The 20,155-nt window shown below is 50.2% G+C and overlaps 5 protein-coding genes across 5 annotated transcripts; 1 reads left to right on the top strand and 4 right to left on the bottom strand.

The window, feature by feature from the left end:
* Positions 1-529: 529 nt before the first annotated feature.
* Positions 530-1,159, bottom strand: ACHE_30170S (MARVEL domain-containing protein; the record flags this gene model as incomplete). Its single annotated transcript, XM_043276759.1, has 3 exons — positions 530-665; positions 734-1,007; positions 1,075-1,159. The coding sequence occupies 3 exons, from the start codon at positions 1,157-1,159 to the stop codon at positions 530-532; spliced, it is 495 nt and encodes a 164-aa protein (XP_043134705.1).
* Positions 1,160-3,548: 2,389 nt separating this feature from the next.
* ACHE_30169S (putative amino acid transporter) lies at positions 3,549-5,480 on the bottom strand (the record flags this gene model as incomplete). The annotated part of the gene is made up of 10 exons (XM_043276758.1): positions 3,549-3,632; positions 3,703-3,818; positions 3,897-3,924; positions 3,989-4,186; positions 4,236-4,450; positions 4,528-4,671; positions 4,725-5,056; positions 5,117-5,189; positions 5,251-5,264; positions 5,332-5,480. 10 exons carry the CDS (start codon positions 5,478-5,480, stop codon positions 3,549-3,551), a joined length of 1,353 nt encoding a protein of 450 aa, XP_043134704.1.
* Positions 5,481-6,924: 1,444 nt separating this feature from the next.
* On the bottom strand, positions 6,925-8,437 carry ACHE_30168S (uncharacterized protein; the record flags this gene model as incomplete). The annotated part of the gene is made up of 3 exons (XM_043276757.1): positions 6,925-6,999; positions 7,055-7,396; positions 7,454-8,437. The coding sequence occupies 3 exons, from the start codon at positions 8,435-8,437 to the stop codon at positions 6,925-6,927; spliced, it is 1,401 nt and encodes a 466-aa protein (XP_043134703.1).
* Positions 8,438-8,806: 369 nt separating this feature from the next.
* ACHE_30167A (glycosyltransferase) lies at positions 8,807-10,434 on the top strand (the record flags this gene model as incomplete). The annotated part of the gene is made up of 2 exons (XM_043276756.1): positions 8,807-8,864; positions 8,915-10,434. The coding sequence occupies 2 exons, from the start codon at positions 8,807-8,809 to the stop codon at positions 10,432-10,434; spliced, it is 1,578 nt and encodes a 525-aa protein (XP_043134702.1).
* A 1,387-nt stretch (positions 10,435-11,821) lies between these two features.
* Positions 11,822-19,959, bottom strand: ACHE_30166S (type I polyketide synthase; the record flags this gene model as incomplete). Its single annotated transcript, XM_043276755.1, has 6 exons — positions 11,822-12,673; positions 12,734-14,930; positions 14,983-19,018; positions 19,074-19,206; positions 19,255-19,523; positions 19,590-19,959. 6 exons carry the CDS (start codon positions 19,957-19,959, stop codon positions 11,822-11,824), a joined length of 7,857 nt encoding a protein of 2,618 aa, XP_043134701.1.
* Positions 19,960-20,155: the final 196 nt, after the last annotated feature.

Here is a 20,155-nt window from a genome sequence, read left to right as displayed (position 1 = left end):
GACTTGCCCACTTTAGGGATATGTTCTTCCTGTGAAGATGTGACGGAAACAGCAACCCAAACCTGCCAACAGATCCCGTTCAACTTAACCCCTGGACAGCCATGACACCTTTCGGTCCGTTCATGCCAATTGTTCTTACTCATCTCCGAGTGGTCTCGTTCTTACTCCAGATATTGATGCCCTGGCTTCTGATCAATCGAAGAAACTTAAAGTGACTCGTCAATGGCCCACATCCGTCGCAATGTCTGATCCTGTCACAATCGGTTCGGTTTTTATGGCAAAATACAGCAGCACGACCACTTACACCCCCATTGGACACATGTATCATGTGGATGAAGTGCAATTTGTCTCGAGAAAATTAGGGTGGTAGTCGAAGAGGAGGGTCAGCCTCTTGTGTTTTCTGAGCGATAGTAAAAGCCTATTTTCTGGGATTATATGCTTGTTCATATTATAACAATTAATGCATTATATTATACATTACTTTCCATATCATTTCAATCTAACTCCATTGGCATCATCACCTCACTACCTATACCGACTCCATGGCACGGTTCGCACCGCTGGCTTCGGCTTCAGGGGCTGGCTGCTGGGCCCTTGCGGCGGTCCGCAAGTGTGCTTGCACGCTACTCCGGATAGCTCGAACGACAGTAACCGCAAACAACGCACTGTCCAAAGAATTCTAGGTTAGTGGCCAATGCATGAAAAAAGGGAAGACAGTCAAAACAAGACATACCATTCAACCGCCGCAATCACAACAACTGCCAGCGTCGCCTCGCAACCCGCAGATTTGCACTTCTTGGAAGAAGGCAGGTCGATCCCAAGCAGAATGACCCCCACCAACCACAGAATCATGGTACTCGTTTCCACGACAGGCACGACAACCCGGTGCGAGAGTTTGGCGAAGTGTATGGGTGCCAGGGCGAGGTAGGGCGTTGCGAAGAATCCGGTCCATATTCCGTTGAAGAGCATAAATTCCGAGACGCTGTCGTATTTATAGACGCTGAGGACTGTGGCTTGTTAGCGGGGATGGGAATTTCATTGAGTGATTGGATTGATTTGGAAAAGGGAACGCACCATAAATGATAAGACCGAAGACGGCGATGCCCAATAGAACTTGGATAGCTCGTACTGGGTGTATCCAGGTGATTCTGGAGGCCATTATTGTCGTTTCTCGTGGTTTATCGGCGTGGGACTCGTCAAGGGATGTTTCGTTCTAAATCTTGCCTGGTTCGTGAGGGAAAAGAATATGAAAAAAAAGTGAAATGCAAAGTCCACATACATGGGACCGTCAGTAGCTTAAATCAAGTCCCCTAAGGCTATTTACGTGGGTCCATCGTGTTGATAGCACTCAATGATAGCCTTAACATGGAGTATCACATGCAAATGTCCGAACCGCTGCTGATCACCGTCGAAAGTTATAAGTATGGCATGGCGTCAAAAAGATATGTAATATAGATGTAATTGCACTTCACTGAAAGAAGGCAGTCCAGTGATGCGAAAATCAGGTTATACTCGCAATGTCTTCCCAACAAAGTAACGGCGTTGACGAGATTTCGCTGTCATAGCAGTCCGTCCGTTGATGAATAGAGCAAGATCTGCATCGGATCTGTGATGCCTCGGTAATTTGGACTTTAGCTTTTAAGTTGAAATTGACCCACCGATCATTTCAATCGGAACACTATAGCTAAGGGGTATTGCATCGGGACAACAACTGCCCGGCTGACCATAGCACCATCAAGGCGCTGATCGACATGAACCCTGGCGTGAGGGAAACGTCATGGCTGGCGGTAACTTATTTGATTTTTGCTTCATCTGTAGCAGGCAGATGAGGCCGTCACATGTGATGTCTTGTAAATTGACTACTCCATAGTGGATCGCGGATCTAAGAACTACCCGGGTGGGATGTGTTAGACTGATACTAATACAGCAATCTTACCAACAGTAACTAGAACTCTGTACCATTGTTCATATTGGCAAAATGGTATGTCAAGGCCAAAACTTCAGGAATCACTACTGCCTATGTAACATCTTCATTCTGTGCGTCAGCTAGGTTGTCAACGCTATCCGTTGACGAGAATTCCTGACTAGAAATCTCCTCATCATCTGGATCCGCCCGCCCATCATCGGCCAAGTCCCATTCACCATTATCGAGGATCATTCTGGCCCCAGTTATACGATTTTTAGCCACCGTCTCTGACGGCAGGTGCTTGTGGCACAGGATCCTGAGTACTGTCAGGTCTGAGTCCGGCATCTGTTCAGCGAACTCAATAGCTCATGATCATTTCGTCACATAGCTCCCAAGCCCGCCTTGACCCCGTGCAATGATGGCCAAATCCTGTGGAGAAACGGTCTGTTTCCTTGGGACCGAGATTGATGATGATTTTCTCAATCTTAGCGGTTGGGCCACAGTTCTTGTTCTCCCATATCAAAGATCTGAGGAAAGACATGTATTTCATTCTTGAAATCAGAGCCACGCGTATCAATCTCAAGCTCCGAAAGCTTGGAAACCCCGAGATCATACAAAAGTCTCGCCGGAGACCACATTGAGAGGTAACAGTGACGGGGAGCTGGAGACTGTACAGGATCAAATTGACTGCGTGCGCGCAAAGTAAAAGATGTGTCAGGCGGTGGCAGTGGCACATCAACAGACTGAGTGGTTGATTCAATTCGTTGCCCTCGGCGTCGTACAAACACCCTGGATTTTGCATGCACTTTCTCAGGTAATTGCGTGAGCCTATCGGCGCTGAGGATGAGGTTCTCTAGCAGAATAGTCTCGGCGAGGTCATACCACTATTTGCAGACAAGTAAGCAGGGTTGATCAGTGCCTAAAAGCGAAGGATGGTAGAAATTATTTCAATCAGAAGAGTTTGCAGTGGCATTTCATACAATAAAGCGTCGTTGGATGGGTAAATATCACATAATTGGGTATAACAACTATTTGTCCCCGCGGGTCTAATATCGGACCGACCACACCCGCGACACTGTATCCCGTCAACATTAATCTTCCTTGGAGTGCCTGGATAGAAAGTTATGGTTATCTGCTGGGGATGAATTCTGGAATGATGGCAAACCGCTCCAGAGGCACAGTCTGAGTATTACTCCCGTCAGTAATACCGGTGATATTGTAGTCTCTATCAACATGTTTTTTTAATGAAATCTAGGTGACGCGGTGAAAATGGGCCGTAAATATGTTCTTCAGTTGACCACTGTGGTCAATGATTTATCAAGCAACCAAGCGGCCGCTTCCTACTCTTGTCACAAGGGCTAGGGCTCCGTCATTTGTGCATCGCCAGTGTTAGTCTATTTTGGCCATCGATGAATATCACAGTGATTATGTTCTCTATATCTGTACATTGCTGGAAAGCAGTTTTCTTAATTAACAATAAGCAGTAAATGACATGGTGCTTTTTAACAGATGAGGCGCAAAGGTTTGAAGACTGAGCTGCAAGCGTTGGCATCCAGCTAGTGGGTACAGCAATTTCCTCATATCAATCAATACCGTATTTACGCAGTCTGAATAAACCATATGGTATTCAACACTTCCAGGATCAGGCACTGTTAGCACAAGACCAGCTGCTGGAGCTGGAGTCTTCATTAATTGCGGCGCCGGACACATAGAGACCCAAACCGCACTGGATAGGTAATGTAAATCAGCAATGGGATCAAGATGGCGGATGAGGCATAATGCACGAGTATACTCACAATAGCGCAGGAGATGGCCAAGACAGCAAGGTTGACTACCGTCAAAAATGACTTTGCGACATTCTGAAAGTATCGGCCGTAATTCATGTGCAACCAGAAGACGGCGGGAAATCCGACTGTTCAGTCAGTGTCAGAAATCAATCATCACATTCGGGTTCAATGAGTGGTATGTGGCAAGAAAGGATTGGTCTTACAGCTAAACCAACTTCCGAATAGTGCACTCTGTGGAGAATATCTGCATTAGCTGGACGCTGTGAATGAAGGACTTGGCAGGGTTCGAACATACAATAAGACTGAGCAGATCATTGAACACGGGAATCGATTCTGCCACAACCCATGATACAACCCAAACCCCGAGACAAATGGCAACCCAGGATCCGATTGACAGAAAACTTCGCTGGTGCATCTTGTCGGACCCACGGAATATGCGCACGTAGATGTATTTGCATGCAACATGTCCCAGGACGACTCCGGACAGAATGGTCTGTGGTTGATTAGCATAAGACAGAGGTAAAGGGAGCGATCATAGGCACCGTTGGAATAGCGAGGCCCCAGGCAACCTTGCTCGTGACTGTACTTAGGGAGTTGATGGCCGGTGACTTCACGCTGGGTCCCGCATAGCGATAGATAATCAACGCGCTCACCAGATACAAAACCGTATCGATAATCTGGAGCATTGCGAGTGACTTGTTAAAGGTTCGCGGATCCTCTGTCTCGGACATGAAGCCAAAGTATGCAACATGGGCGACTGCAGAATAGGTTCGGGTTAGCTGGACGCATTCCGGCAAGCCCGGAGTGGAAGATGGGAACAGTTGCCCGACGTACGGTAAGCAAAGATAATGTTTGTCACGGCCAAGAATCCCTCACGGAAGCTCACTGTTGTCGTGGCTTGGATTGGGACGTGGCCTTTGCTTTCCACTCCCATGGCAATCATGGCGATAATCACAACAACAAAGATACTCAGGAATGCTTAACATAAGTCAGTAAGGCAATGATTATGTAAAAGGAACTTCTGTACCTACAAGCAACAGACATCCAATAGACCTTTTCCATTGTCCGCGGCAAAGCGCCCAGAAAGCAGATGACCAATCCGACAACACCAAACACCAATGTGCAAGTGCCGTGATCTGTCAAGACGTTCATCAGGATATTGAACGTCACTATATTGCTCGCCATGAGAAAAATCAACAACAGGAGTTGGCCGACTCCCAGGAATTCGCGACCGAAACGACCCATCAAGAGCTCGCCAGCATCTCCCATGCTGTGAATTTCGGGATGGCGGAGCTTGAACTGGCCGATTACATAGCCCGTGTACCATGAAAGAGCAGATATAAAGACAATCATGATTGCAGCGCTGTATTAAATTGTCAGCGCAAGGATCCTTTGAGAGACTGCCTACAGAGACGATACATACGGTACCATGCCGAGGGTTGCCACAGCGGACGGGAGAGAAAGAATTCCCACTGAGACGTTTTCTGAAATCATAACTGAAAGCTTGGTTAGATTGTCAAGTCCAAAGCTGGATGGAATATAGAATTGAGGACTCACGCATCCCACAGTGCCTACAATTTTAGTTAGCGCGTCAGATATTCAACAGATTACCTTTTCCAAAGAGAATTGGTCACTTACCACCACTTCATGGTGCGATACTTGACCTCTGCCGTCTCCTCGTTACCAAAAGGTTCCAGGTCTTTTTTTGACGGAGGCTTCTCTCCATCTTCCAGGGACGGCGTGTCAACCACCGGTTTTTTATCCACTGTACATGCTTCTTCGTCCATGATCGGTGATTTCAGGATCTCGGTCCTGGTTCAATTTGAGATATCTGGCAAATTCCAGTTTAATTGAGAGAATTCACGCAAATTTGCCGACATTGAACCTCTCAAATGTGCTGCCAAGAACCGAATTTTAAGCTCTGCAGAATCGCAAGACAAGCAAAACGGGACAAATTCGGGCCGCTGTGAATTCGGGGAATTTTTCCTCACATTGGCTCTCTCCATTTTTAGTCCGAGAGGTGGGCCTCGGTAGAGGGTACCCCGGCAAAGTTCCTCCCCGGCATCATAATCTATGTACAAGAACTGATTACCCCCGGATGCATGCCAAACCCTTTAACTGTCTCTTTGACTCCCAGAGAGACTCCCATGACTTTAGATACCAGTCTCTTGCTTCTCCTTTCGCCATCACATCCAACGCAATACTTTTCAAAATGAAACATTAAAACCCGGCGGTGTTCGCGTATCGCCGAAATATTCGACTCCAAATCAGACATCAATTCCTCTGCTACCTCAGTGATCCTTGCGGTGATAGTGATAGGGCCGATAAAAGCGGATAGAAAGTGTCCTGAGGTATTTTGAGTGGTAGAAGAGATCGGCGAAATTTCTTGGGATCAAATATATAGTTAGAGGCCCTCTTTATAATGCTGGAAACCACCTCTTATTTCGGCTTGGAAAATGCTCAAGTTTGCTGCATGCCACGACCCAATCAGCCGGCCCTTGATAATTGTATAGGGGCGATTCCGCAATATGAGTGACTGGACATACAGGGTTCCTGATTCCGGTGCGATTCCAGCGTCTCCCATACGCTTCCCCAAATTTTGGGCGTCAATGACCCGAACGGCTGGCAAATAAAACAGGGATATTGCAAAGTCCGATGAAAATTCACAGGCACCTCTTAACTTGAAGGTTTCAAGAAAGGGAAATGGAACGGCCTGGTGAAATGGCGATTGACGCAGGGCTGCTCTGTCGACAAGCCTGGAAATTGGGAAGTATGGTCATGTCGCACGAATCATTGTACCAGTCAAGTGTACATGGAATTAATGGGCTTCAATTACGGTTACCTCATACAATGATCTGCCAGAAGATCAAGAATGTTGATACGATGTTGCATTCGGATGACATGGATGGCAGGATCATGTTAATAACAAATCGAGTATGGTACGCTAGAAGCTTGGCTAGGCTCTTTGCCCTCGACGCTAGTTAATCTTCAAAGATCGCGGGTAGAAGGGTTATGGACGGGACAGATGGGACACTTGGGGGAGAGGCTGAGGGATAACAACCTTGATTGATGAGACTATGAAAGCGGATAGCGTCGCCGGCAAAGAAGAGTCTTCCTCGCATTGTCAATGAACTTGGCTTGTTGGAGACTATATAGCAGTCCGTCATCTACATTTTGTCACATATGGACCTACAATAGCATTGTATATATATATACGTACAGATATCCCAATCATTGCAATGCCTCCCTCGCTTGCTGGAGCTCCTCTTCACTTGGCATATTCACAATCATCAAATATACCACTTTCTACACCACCCATTAGTACCTATTCATCTCGCAGAAACAAACATAAAGAACTCACCTTCTTCAACTTGTTCGTCACCTTATTCAGTCCCTCCGAAACACCTTCCTTTGGCTTCGCCTCCCCATTGCTCGTGGGACTGGATTCTGTCTCTGGATGAACACTATCCGCCAACTCTCCTTGGGAGGCCTTTCTCTCTTTATGTTTCGCATACGCTTTCTTGCCCTGGTTATATGCGAACCCGGCCGCGGTATACTTGAAGATCTGTTTTTCCGTAAGACGACCTCCAGTGAGAAGCGCAATGGGTGAGCCTTCACTGGCTGGGTGATTGGGGTCTGCGTAGCGCGATGTGAATTCCGGTTCGGGACCTTGAACCAAAGCACTGTCTGGATCTTCTGCGTTCTGTATCGTTCATAGTCAGTATATAGCATAGTTATATGGTGTGGGATGAGAACTTACAAATCTCGCCTGCGCCCTCTTGTCTCGGTACCCTGCGGCAAACTCGATCTTCCGCCTCGCCTTCGCCTTCATCGTATCATGCTTCTTCTGCGTCTCGGGATCTACATCCATCTTGTCCAGAGCGGGAAACTCGAGCGGTGCGAACTCAGGAATGAATCCTGACTCAGCGTTGGCCTTTTGGAACTTATGCTTGAGCTTTTCAAAGCTCCCGCTCCCTCCCCCTGCCATGGTAGAATCAACGGCCTGGTTCATGTTGAATGTGACGTATGGGTCTTCGATTTCCGGATTCCAGGTCATGACGAGGCAGAAAAGACCACGGGGCATGAAGAAGTCGCGATTCGCCGCGTCGAAGAAGTTATTCGACTTCCGTCGCCCATCCATTGCGATGGTCGTTTTGATCGCGAGCTGGAGCACCACGGAGATCGCCATCCCTATCCCCGGTGAGCCTAGGGGGATAGCCACTAGTGCGGCAAAGTTGAGCATTCCCAACGCCTCGAATCCCCGGCAAGATTGATTCGCCCGGTCAATGAAGTCGAGAAACATGTCCTGGTTGATTCCAAAGGCGTTTAAGTCCGGCGCGTAGGCACGCACAAAGCCCCTGGCTCGAGTTCGAGGCCGACGCTGAGGCAGAACAACTGGATACTGCAGGAAGGGTCTCTCATATGAAGGGGGAAGGGGGTATTGCTGGGCAAATGATTCTGCAAGGTGGACGTGATCTATGGGCTCGTTGGTCGCTGGTGGTTGTGCTGTTCCAAGCAGTCGGTCTTGGGCCTCGTCGAGGTCCCATTGTCGTTCGTGGTCATGAAGGACTTCGTCTACCTCGTTGCCGTCTCTTTCTCCCAGCTCTCTGGCTTGATCGGGATCTGCAACTTGCTGTTGATCGCTCTCAGCCTTGTGGGCTTTCTTGGCCGTGATACTTTCAGACACCAGGCCAACTGTGGCACCAACGGTGTTGTAAACTTTCTTGCGGGCATAGAAAAACATATTTCCTAACTGAATCTAAATCAATGTTGAAATCAGCAAGAAGGATTCAGGCGGGGAGGATTGAGGGGATGAGGGGACTGCTATTTATATCTGTTTCAGCCTTCTTTCAACTTATCGCCTGGAATAAGCCTTGCACATCATCACTCACTACGGTTTAGCCATGATCCTTTACCAACTCAACCCAACAGATCCAACAGGTGTATTTCAGGCTGATTGAACATAAGCCTTCCCATTCAGCCACACAAAAGTCGCCGATGGGCAAAGTCGCCGTCGCAGCATCATCTCACCACAATCATTTGTACAGAAAATAATATAACCTAACTTCACTCGGCATATCCATAATGTCCATTCAGCATCACAATAGGAACCATGGCACGGCCGAAGCGCCTTCTTGTCGTCGTCGCAGGTGGCGGCTATACCAATGCAGGTATGTCGATAAAATTTCACAAAATTGAGCTGGAAGCTAAGGCCGTTTAGCTCCTCTTCTTGAATTGTCTTCTATTCTAGCAGCTCGTGGTTACAGAATTGATTTTGCAACTCTCGCTGGACGCCAGCAATGGTTGTCAAATTCCCCTTTCATCTCGCGGCTTCATATCGTCGGACCTGCTATATCCAAGGAGCACGAAAGAGAAAGCTACGAACAGATGTCCCAATGGTCAACCAATTCGATATGCAACTGGGATGTTATATTTGCTGCCAAAAAGTACCTCGAATCTTCATGGCCCCATGTATATCACAACGTTACCCAGTTGGTGCTTGACCCAGCCACCCGGCCAGATTTCATCCTGGCAGATTACCTGGTGGATGCAGTCCGAGACGTCTGCTTCGAGCATGACATTCCCTTTGCCATGCATTGGCCTCAGATGCCGACTGGTATGATGCATGCTTCGTATATCCCCGGCACCCCAGGACTCCAGGTCGAAATCTTGACGTCCGAGTTCGCAACTCTCTGGCAGCGCTTGAAGAACGCCGTCCGCATATACACAGCCTTACCACATTTTCTTGAATATCAACGCTGGGTGAAGCAGATGCGGCAGTCGGCTGGCGTGTCCCGACAACTTCCTCTTCTTCCAAGGCCCGACTATCTCTGTCTGGTGAACTCCTTTTTTGCCCTCGAGGCAGCCAAAGAGATACCCCCCAATGTTGCAGCCATTGGTCCTGTTCTTGCAGATGAAATCGACAAACTCACGGAGCCATTTTTATCCTTTCTCCAATCCCGTTCCCGAGTTCTTTACATCGCGTTAGGCACGCACGTCTTGCTCCCTCACAGGGTACTAGCTAATCTCCTGTCCGGGGCAATTACCGCTCTCCAATATGGCGTCATCGATGGTATCATTTGGGCCGTGAGTGCCAATGCTCGCCGGCAACTCGATACCTCCGCCCTTCTCCCCTCGCCAACTAGTTCTAGCGATGAAACCATCCTCGGTGACCTCCTGGAGAACGAGCACCCATCCATCCTAACCGCCGACTTTGCCCCCCAGCGCCCAATCTTACATGATGCCCGAGTCGCCGTTTTCATTACCCACGCAGGAGCATCTTCAACCAACGAAGCCGTCGCGGCCGGCATTCCGGTCATCACCTTACCAGCGTACTTCGACCAAATCCAGAATGCAATGCGATTACGAGATGCAGGGGTCTCGGTCCCACTGCAAAAAGAGACCCTCAGTGCGATCGATGTCACAGCCGCTATCACACGCATACTCGAAGACATTGGCGTCGATGGTCCGATTATGACTAATGTTCGCCGTGTATGTGGGATCGCGCGTGTCGCTGCACATAGAAAGCATTTGGCCGTGGACTTGATTGAGGAGGTTTTGATTGATTGGCAGGGACGGCAACGGGAGCGTCGGTTGGGGGTAGAACGACCTCGGGGAATGCACCTGGAGACTGCAGAGGCACGCATGCCGAGGTGGAAGGCAGGGAATTGGGACCTCTTCGGATCAATGGCGTTACCCGGGCTATTAATTGCTGCGATTGTCATGGCTTGTTTTTTCTGAATTTAGGAATTGACAGCATTGTTTTATTAGAACGAGCGTGGTCGCTGTTGTGCTTTTTGGGGTCTTATTTTTGAATATAGCCTATTCTCAGGGTGACTTTGTCTTCATGTAGGCCATAATTTTAGCAATGGTCCTTGTAATTGCATATTAAAGTCATGAAAACCATAGTATACTCTGTTTAACGATGTCGCGAGATACAAGTCTAAGTCTATCTTCTCATTCATCGACTCACCTGTGACTCTAAGGGTATTGCCCTGTTTGTCACGGGCTCGGTAGCTAGTAGATAATAACGAAGTGATGTTCCTATCTAAACTAACTAGTAGCCATCGACGAGAATATCGAACCTGGGGAGAAGAAAGAAGAGAATTCTATCGACAAAAAAGAGGGATTTTATCCATGGGATACGTGGCCACGCTAGTGCTTTCTTTGTTTGCCCTCGGATGGCGGCGTTTGTTGATATCAGCCACCGAAGCGGCGTTGAAGCGTTGAGCCTTCACAGTGCTGAGGTGTTTGAAAATCTTGTTACTGTCACGAAGCAGGAAGCGCTTGCTAAGTCACATGACGTGTTTGATTCCTTTGTGTTGATTCCTTTGTTGCGTTTTAGGGCCAGACACCCTCACACATGAAACGGTCCAGTGCTGGCAGGCCCAGCGTTCTTTCTTTTCCCTCATGCTAGTATTTCCCCAAATAGTCTACCAATATATCTCATATTACTGGAAAAGGGCAATCATCGGGTAACATGGCATCTTTGTAAGAGGGCAGTGCACCGGGCGAGGCAGACAGGAGAAGGGAAAAGGGAAGAGAAAGCGCGTGGTCCTTTGAGGGAGAGATGCTGGGCTTTTCTAAATGCAATCGATGCGTTGAGGCGGCGTGTGAGCGGACCAAAAGCAGCGCAACGCGGCGCTATCCCTGACACAGTAGGCGCCATATCGCAAAGGCCAATGGTATTCTCGTAGACGGCAGACGGTAGGGCTGGGCAGAAGCGCAGTTCAATGGGAGCCGTTTCTGGCGCTTCGCTAACCATCACAAAAGATACCTGTAGTCTGCAGCCGATACTGGCTCTGATTCTTATGATATATGTTGATCCGCCGAAACAGTTGAAGAGTCATGTGTAGGCACACAGCGTTTTGTAAACAAAATGTTTGCTCTTCTTACAGCTATGCGGAAAGTCCCAGATAGAGACTTCATGCGAGTCTATAAAAATGGCTATGTCGCCCTCCTGTATTCTAATCCTTTACGTATCACGAATTCATCATTTCTTTAGCCTCTGCCATCATTCTTTCGTACGGCCCGTCTTTTTTCTATATTCTGCTCCACACAAGTATAAATTCCAAAAGAAAAACTCCAATTTAATGCTAGTCAAACCATGCTTATATACAACGCCAAACTATTCATCAGAAAACTTAGGAACCATCTCAGACGTGCCAGCGATCTTCCCTGCGAGGGATGTGATGGGCACGCTGCTCAATAGATCAAACACCGACACTTCAGCCTTGATATCCGCATATATCCAATTCCGAAGCTCCACGGCAAGCAGACTGTCAACGCCATAGCTACTGACAGGCTTGGATGGCTCGATGTCCTCAGCCGACACAACCATCGACTTAGCCAACTTCTTGACCAGCGCCTCAGTGACAATATCGCTGGCCTCGTCCAGACTTTGACATTTTCCAAGCAGTGTGCTCACGGAAATCTCATCCTTCCCGCTACTCTTGTTAGACTGCTGATGCGCGCCAACCCGCTTGATGTGACCAAACTTCATCTCTTTGAACCACCAGGGGTACTTTTCTCCCATTTGCGTCAGCATACCACCAGTTCCAAGACCGGTGATGACCTGTGGCGGGACCACGCTGCCAGGTGTGCTCTCGCCGCGGATTGTTGCTTCAAGGATTCCGATGAACTCGTGTTCGTGAATACCCAGGAAACTCCATGCCTTGGCGTTGTCGTGCACGCGACCCTCCCCGCCCTGCTCAGCGATGTAACCCACACCGAGCATCATGCCGACGTCGATGCAACATGCGGCCATGCCCTTGCTGCGTCGGTAGTGAGCAATTGCGTCTTGGTATGTGTTTCCGGCCGAGTAGTTGCCCTGGCATGGGGAACCGGCGATTCCAATGACAGATGAAAGAAGAATGTAGAAATCCATGTCCTCGGGGAGGTGCTTATGGAGGTTCCAGGTTCCATTCACCTTTGGCAGGAGCGCCCCGGTAAACTGCTCGTGAGTCATATTTTGGTAAAGCTGTTGTGATGTTAGAGACCAGTCTATCTGGAAAAGTCTGGGTAGTGTTGACAAACTTACAGCATCTTGTAGATCCATCGCGCCCTGAATCACACCTCGAACCTGAGGCCAAGATTCTAACCGGCATCGCTCAATGACCCCAGCGACCTGCTCCTCGTTGGATACATCGCATGGCCAGGCCTCAACGCGAGCTCCCTGCGCCGTCAACCGGCTGACGAGGTCTTTCGCTGCTGCCTTCTTGGTTCCAGATCGTGAAAGGAGCAAAATGTTTCGAGCTCCGTTCCCAACCATCCACAAAGCGATAGCTCGACCGAGACCGCCACCACCACCAGCAATCAGGTAAGTAGCATCTGACCGGAATCGCACCGGGGCAGCGGCCGCCGGCACGACAGACACAAGGTCGTCGTCATGGGCCTCAAGAACCAACTTTCCAGTGTGCTCACCTGTTTGCAGCAGACGGAATGCCTCTTCAACCCGTGAGAATGGCATGGCTTGCACGGGCGCAATCGGCTTCACGACCTGGCGACGCAATAGGTCGACAGCGTCGGCGAACACACGAGATGCGGTAGCAACATCCCAGTCGAGCAGATCCAGCATGTTTACGGAATGGAAGGACACGTTCCGGAGGAAGGGTGCCATGTCCAGGCCTGTGTTGCCTGCGATGTCCCGGTGGCCGAGCTCTATAAAGCGCCCAAAGCGGGAAATGGCTCCCCAGCTGGTACGCAGTGCCTCCCCAGCAAGAGAGTTCAGCACCACGTCGACACCCCGGTTGTTCGTAAGACGCATCACTCCCTGCACAAAGGATGAATCGTCGCGGCTGTTGAGAACGTGTGACTCTGGAATCCCATATGTGGTTGTCAGCAAGGCCTTCTTTGCTTCCGAGGAAACTGTGACCAAAACGGTGGCCCCAATGGACTGTGCCAGCATGATCGCTGCCTGGCCTATACCTCCGGCTGCTCCATGGATCAAGATCGTCTCTCCGGGTTTGAGGCGAGCGACCGTCGATAGAGAGTAGAGCGCAGCGCTATAGATAAGAGGGAGCGACGCAGCTGTAGTGAGGTCCATTCCGTCCGGAACGCGCTGCACCATCGCTGCTGGTGCCCGGGCAATGTTACCGAAGGTGCCCATTTTCCAGGTCATCACGGGAGTACCCGGCTCAAGTATTTTGACATTGCGACCGACTCGGCGGATAATACCGGCACAGTCGACCCCAAGGCCGGGCTTGGACAGTTGTCCCATGGCGACCATAAGGTCCTGGGAGTTCAGGCCTGCGGCTCTGACTGTGATCTCAACATCGTCGGCTCCAAGAGGCTCAGCGGCGACCCGGTCATCCTCGAATCGAAGGGTCTCCAGTCTTCCCAGGGTGCCAATGCCCAGAGAGAGGGATCGGCCATCTTGCTTGAAGGGTGCTTGCTCCGGTGCTGGAGCAGCGTACCAGGAGGATGAAAGGTCGTTGATACCCTTCTCCAGAAGGACCCTTTGAATCATTGGCATGCCGTTTCGGATTGCATATTCCCAGTCAGGCCGATCAGAGTGTTTGGTGTGACTTGCATGGCAGAAGACCTCCAGCATAGCTGTCAAAGCTTCTTCATCGGCAAGGTGACGACCATATTCAGCATCCAATGTCGTGAAGGAAAGGTGATAGTTTTCAGATCGGATGCTTCTCGCCAGCCCGGACATGAGGTTAGACTTTGGGTTTTCACTATTGACCGCACCGCCCCGAGTGACGTAGGTAATGTTTTGCGTGGTGAGAATGAGGTGCTTCAAAGCATCCCAGTCTTCCGAAGAGATGGCTGGCAAGAATGCATTGCCTTGGTTGGCATCCAGCAAGCAAAGACACGACTTCTCTTGCAAATCCAACACCAGAGTGTCCTGCAAGGAAGCGGTCAATACAAGAGATCCACGTTCTTGCAACCGCGCCTTCATCTCCTCACTAGCATTGATCACATCTGATTCTGGATTAGCAGGAAGGACAATAATAACCTCTTTGGGGGCCAGTGGCTTCTCAGATGCGGAAGCTCCGCTAATCATGACTGAAAAGCCGGTATCGCGGGGATCGGGAAAATCCTTGAAGTCGACTTCAATACCATCAAAGCCAGCTTGCAAAAGGGCGTCATTCCATTGGTCCATCGACAGGGTTGGCCCATGGTGGCGGCCATCATCTTCGCCATACCACCAGCCTTCCAGTGACCCGACAACCATATGAAACCTCATCTTTTGGAATTGAGTGAGCTCACTGAGGACAAGCTTGCCATTTCTATAATACATCGCGTTAGTACCGCTGTTACGCGCAGAACGGGTTAACTTACGGCTTCAGCAACTTCCTTGCGTTTTGAAGAGTCTTTCCAATCGACCGGGTCGCGTGCAGAACGTTGGATGCCACAATCATATCATATCCACCCTCCTCGAAGCCCTGAGTGACAGGGTCTTCCTCGATGTTGAGCTTGGCAAAGTTCATGTAGGGAACCCATGGGGCCAGCTTTCTCTGGGCCTTCTCGAAATACCCAACACTGATGTCGGTGAATGTGTAGCTTTCGAATCGAGGCTCTGTACCCCCAGAGCCGCCCAGCGTTTGCAGCACAGGCAAGGCGGCAGCAGCAGTACCACCGCCAATTTCAAGAATCTTCATGTCGGGATTCTTGTGCGCCAATTGGTCGACGTACCAGGTCATTTGAGCATAGTGCTGTTTGGTGCCGATGCCAGATTGATAGAAGTCGTGGAGGAAATTGTCGGACATCAAGATTTGAAGGGGAGGGATTTCGCCACGCAGAATCTGGGGAAGGTGTTTGCCATGTTCAATAAGAACTCGACCATCGGTGGATGTTTTAGACACGCGCTTAAGGAGGAACTCTTCCGCCTCCGGGGTCATATTCAGCCAGTCAACCCCTGGGGTCTCCAACTGATAGCCCAGGCTTCCTGCTTTAGCAAGCCCCATGTAGTCTCTCATGTAGTCGTAGAACAGTTTGAAATTCCAGGCATACGATTCGGATTCCTCGACCGAGCATTCTTGCATCACCCGCTTGATGATGACCATACAAGCCATCTCAATGTCGATGAGAACCTGGCGATTTTCCTTTTTGACATGGCCAGTGGCGCTAACACAAAGCTTGCGAAGCTGCTCGGGCCGCATGAGGGAGAGATCTTCCTGCCAGTGGAAGTGGCTGCCAATCTTGCGAAGGTCTGTGTCGTTGCTCGTCTTGATATTGAGCCTTCTTCCTCGCATACCCTCGAGAACAACAAGAGGCTTGTCCCATTGTTCGCCGGAGACCACAATATTCGATTCACCCTGGTCAAACCCAGTCTGCTTGTACGTGGCATAGCCGTTCAAGATGTCGCCAGGGGACTTGGGCACATCCGCAGAGATATAAAGACGCCCGATCCCCACAGGGACCCTGGGAGCATTCAAGTCCTCATCAGCCTTCAATGATGAAGGTACGGCCATCTGAAAAATGCTGTCCAGAGTAACTGGGTGAATCACGTGGGGAAACTCGAACTGATGTGGCATGATACTCTTCGTATCTGAGACCTTGACCTGACATGTGCCACAATAGTCCCCCTTCCGAATCTCCGTCAAAGCCTGGAATACGCCACCGTAGTACAGGCCGATGGAGTTCAGCTGCTCGTAGAAGTCTCGGGGGCTCTGGAGGCGGGAGCAGGCATTTTGCACAGCTTGGTATTGACTTGCATAACGCTCTGCAGCTAGGCCACCCTCGTCGACAAACACCGTGTTGGGGGATGTCTTGTAGTCGATGCGAATCAGACCAGAGCAGTTGAGCTCCCACGTATCCTTGCGCGAGTAAAGCTGGAATTCCTGCCAGGCAGCGTCGAGTGACTGGGTTCCTTGACGGTATGGCCTTACATTGAGCATTGTTTCGATGCCAGATTCGTCGGTGGGCACAACGATCGCCTTGCTAATGATGATGTCTCGCAGCTCATATCCAGCAATAGGGCGCAAGGGATCCGCTCTCTGACACATGGCCTCAATTGCCATGATCATCATGCCGGCTCCCGGGTACAGGGCAGCTCCTTGGACCTTGTGAAGCTGAGCCCAGGGGATATCGTTGTTTCGCAAGATATTGCGGAATCGCGGTTCGGCATCGATGCCATCCACCGTCTCGACACCCAAGAGATCAGTCCTGGGGTTCTTGCGGAACCGATGGTGACGTGCAGTGTGGTGGTCCGCCCAGTACTTCAAGCTGTGGTTCCATTCAAATGGTGGCATATCGACGAGATAACCGCCCTTGACAGACGAATCCAAATCATCAAACAGTGAGTCACCGGTGACGGGGTATCCGTTTTGGAATAGGCGACCTGCAACTGCCATTGCTGTTTCGCAGGCGTTCTTTCCACGTTCAAGAACGGATTGATACGACATCTCGCCAAGTGAACCTACCGAGTCGGAGATAAGGATCTGCTTGATGGGCCCCTTGAGCGCAGCATGAGGACCAAACTCAATCAAATGCTCCACAAAAGCCCTATTGTTGCGACGTCTCGACTTCTTCTCGGAATATTGCAGAAGACTCGTCATCGCACTAGAGAAGCTCACCGGGCAAATCAGATTGGAGACCCAGTAGTCTGTGCCAAGTTCACTGTTGGTCTTGACTCTCTCGCTAGTCAGGGAAGAGAACATTTGGACCTGGGTCTCAGTTGCATCGAGGGGGATGATATCTCCCAGGGCCTGGCGATATTTCTCCGCAATGACCTGCATATGAGGGGAATGGTAGGCGATGTCAACTCTGAGCTTTCGAGCAAAGTGGCCATCCCGCTTGATCATCTGCTCAAGTTCGTCGATTGCAATGGAGTCTCCAGAGATGGTTGTGCTTGCTGGGCTGTTCATGCACGCAACTGTCGCGTTGCCCTGAGGGAGACGGCTGATGTACTTCTGCGAGTCTTCCGCTCCAAGCCCAGTTGCTAGCATTGAACCATGCAGATTTGGCGCAAAGCCACGGATACAACTGGAAAGGTGGCCTCGGTAATATGCTATCTTCCAGGCATCCTCGCGACAAATACCCCCCTTCGCATACGCAGCGGCAATCTCACCGCTCGAATGGCCAATGACAGCGGTTGGCTTGATACCCCATGATTTGAATAGGTCCACCAATGCGATTTGAAGGGCTGTACACAGCGGTTGGCAAAGGTCTGGGGAGTCCAGTCTGGAGGTTTCTTCGTCACGGAACAGCTCATTTAGCAGGGACCAATAGGCGCCTAGGGTGACAAAATATCTACCCGCGGCTTCCAGGCTAGCCCTAAAGACAGGCTGGGCGTACAACTCGCGTCCCATAGCAAACCACTGGGCTCCTTGCCCGGTGAAGACAAATGCAAGCTTGGGGCATGTCCGCCCGCTTGAGGTCCGTACAGGCTGGGCAGGGAGCGATTCGAACTGTGCGATTGCCTCCTTGCACGAGCTTGCAACCGCAAAAGATTTCCAGGGAAGAACACTTCGTCGGTTCGCCAGGGTAATTGCAAGTTTGGCAAGCAGTCTCTTTTCTTCCTTTTCAGTCAAATCATCGGAGACCTTATCCTTGAGATACCGGGCAAAAGCGTTCGCATTTCGCTCAACGCCACCTTGGTCATTGGAGCTCCACAAAAGCAGCTTGGGACACGATGGCATTTCCGAGGCGAAGGGATTGGAGAAATATTCGCTGACGGATGTCCATGACATAGTGTCTGAGCGGTTGCTGGAGAGATCAACTCCAGAATCGGGAGTTCCCATTGGGGAAGCGCTTTCGATGGCCTGGACATTGTGCTTTCCGGTAATACGGTGGGACTGGAAATAGTGGTATGCGTCGTCGATAATGCAATGAGCATTGGTGCCTCCGTACCCAAAGGAGTTAATGGAAACACGGCGGAGACCCGCGGTCGGCCAAGGCATTAATTGAGTCGCGACTTGTAGGTTCCATTCTTCCATTGGAATTCGTGGGTTCGGCTTTTCGTACCAGATCGATGGCGGAATCTCTCCCTTCTCGATCATCATGATACCCTTGATGACTTGTACCATGCCTGAGCCGCCCTCGAGGTGGCCAATGTTGGACTTGATGGAACCCATAATCAGCGGATTCCCTGTATCACGGGCGCTACCAAAGGTTCTTCCCAGAGCGCCCGCTTCAACGGGGTCTCCAGCAGGTGTTCCAGTGCCGTGGGCCTCAACATATGCTGTATCAGCAAGGCCCAAACCTGCCTCTGCGTAGACACGCCGAATGAGCGCCTCCTGTGCGTCTCCGGAGGGAAGCGTGATTCCAGGAGTGTGTCCGTCCTGGCTGACAGCGCTGTTGCGGATGACACCCCGGATAACATCGCCGTCTTTCAAGGCCAGATCAAGTGGTTTCAGTACGCAGAAACCAGCACCTATCCCACGGTGTTAGTAATGCTCAAATAGGGGTTGCCAAATGGGAGATTCTACCTTCTCCACGAGAGTATCCATTGCCCTTGTGATCGAAAGACTGACACTTTCCGTCTGGGCTGAGGAAGTGCAGTCGGGTCATCGAACCCATGATACCGGGCATGAGAATCAGATTGGTACCACCGACAATTGACTGTCCACTAAATTAGCATTGTACGCAGTAGAGCTATTGAGGACATACCATGGTGGTTTCTCCTGTCCGCAAGCTCTGGCATCCCAAGTGCAGAGCCGCCATGGATGATGAGCAAGCGGTGTCCAAACTGATACTCGGTCCTTTGAAGTCAAAAAACCATGATATCCTGTTGGACATAATGGCCGATCCAGTTCCTGTTCCGTGGTATAGGGGAAGATCCTCTGGATCAGAGCCTAACATCTCACTGTAGTCTCTAGTGAAGCATCCCACGAAACACGATGTGCTGGATCCGCTTACATCCTCCATCCGAAGCCCGGCTACAAAAATAGAATAAGAGTTAGATCAGAGTCTTTCAATATTGCAGGGTCCTTCAGTCAGCTTACCGTTTTCGAGAGCTTCATAAGTACACTCAAGCGCCATTCGTTGTTGGGGATCCATAGCTTCCGCCTCTGGGATGGACATGGTAAAGAAGGGTGCATCAAAGGCAGAGATGTCTCTCTTCATGAAATGGGCTTTTCGGACATTCAGAATTCCGTGCCGCTCGTGGTGAGGGTGGTAGTATGCATCCACATTGAAGCGGTCTTTGGGAATGTCGGAGAGGGCACTTTTGCCCGCTGCGATCATATCCCACAGTTTCGTAGGGTTCTCGGCATCACCGGGAAAACGACCAGAGAAGCCAATAATGGCAATTGGCATCACAGGGTCCTCTTCGATTCCGGAGAAGGAAGGCTTGGTGGTGTTTGACTGAAACATGGTGTTGAATTTGTTGTGGGAAAAGAGTAGCAATGAGTTGTGCTGAGATTCGTGTTTGATGATATCCAAAGGCAATTCTACCGGAGATCTTGCTCGATATTTATCCTCAAGTCATTATGAAGAGAGCTAGCACCTCTTGCTAGAAGACTCCTTGCTCACTCGTATAGATCGCGGTCATGTTGTCGCCGCGGAAGCT

This window comes from Aspergillus chevalieri, chromosome 3 (assembly GCF_016861735.1).
Source record: "Aspergillus chevalieri M1 DNA, chromosome 3, nearly complete sequence".
NCBI classification, from domain to species: Eukaryota; Fungi; Ascomycota; class Eurotiomycetes; order Eurotiales; family Aspergillaceae; genus Aspergillus; species Aspergillus chevalieri.
Note: the sequence above shows the minus strand (reverse complement) of the source record. Positions and strands in the feature narration are given on the sequence as shown.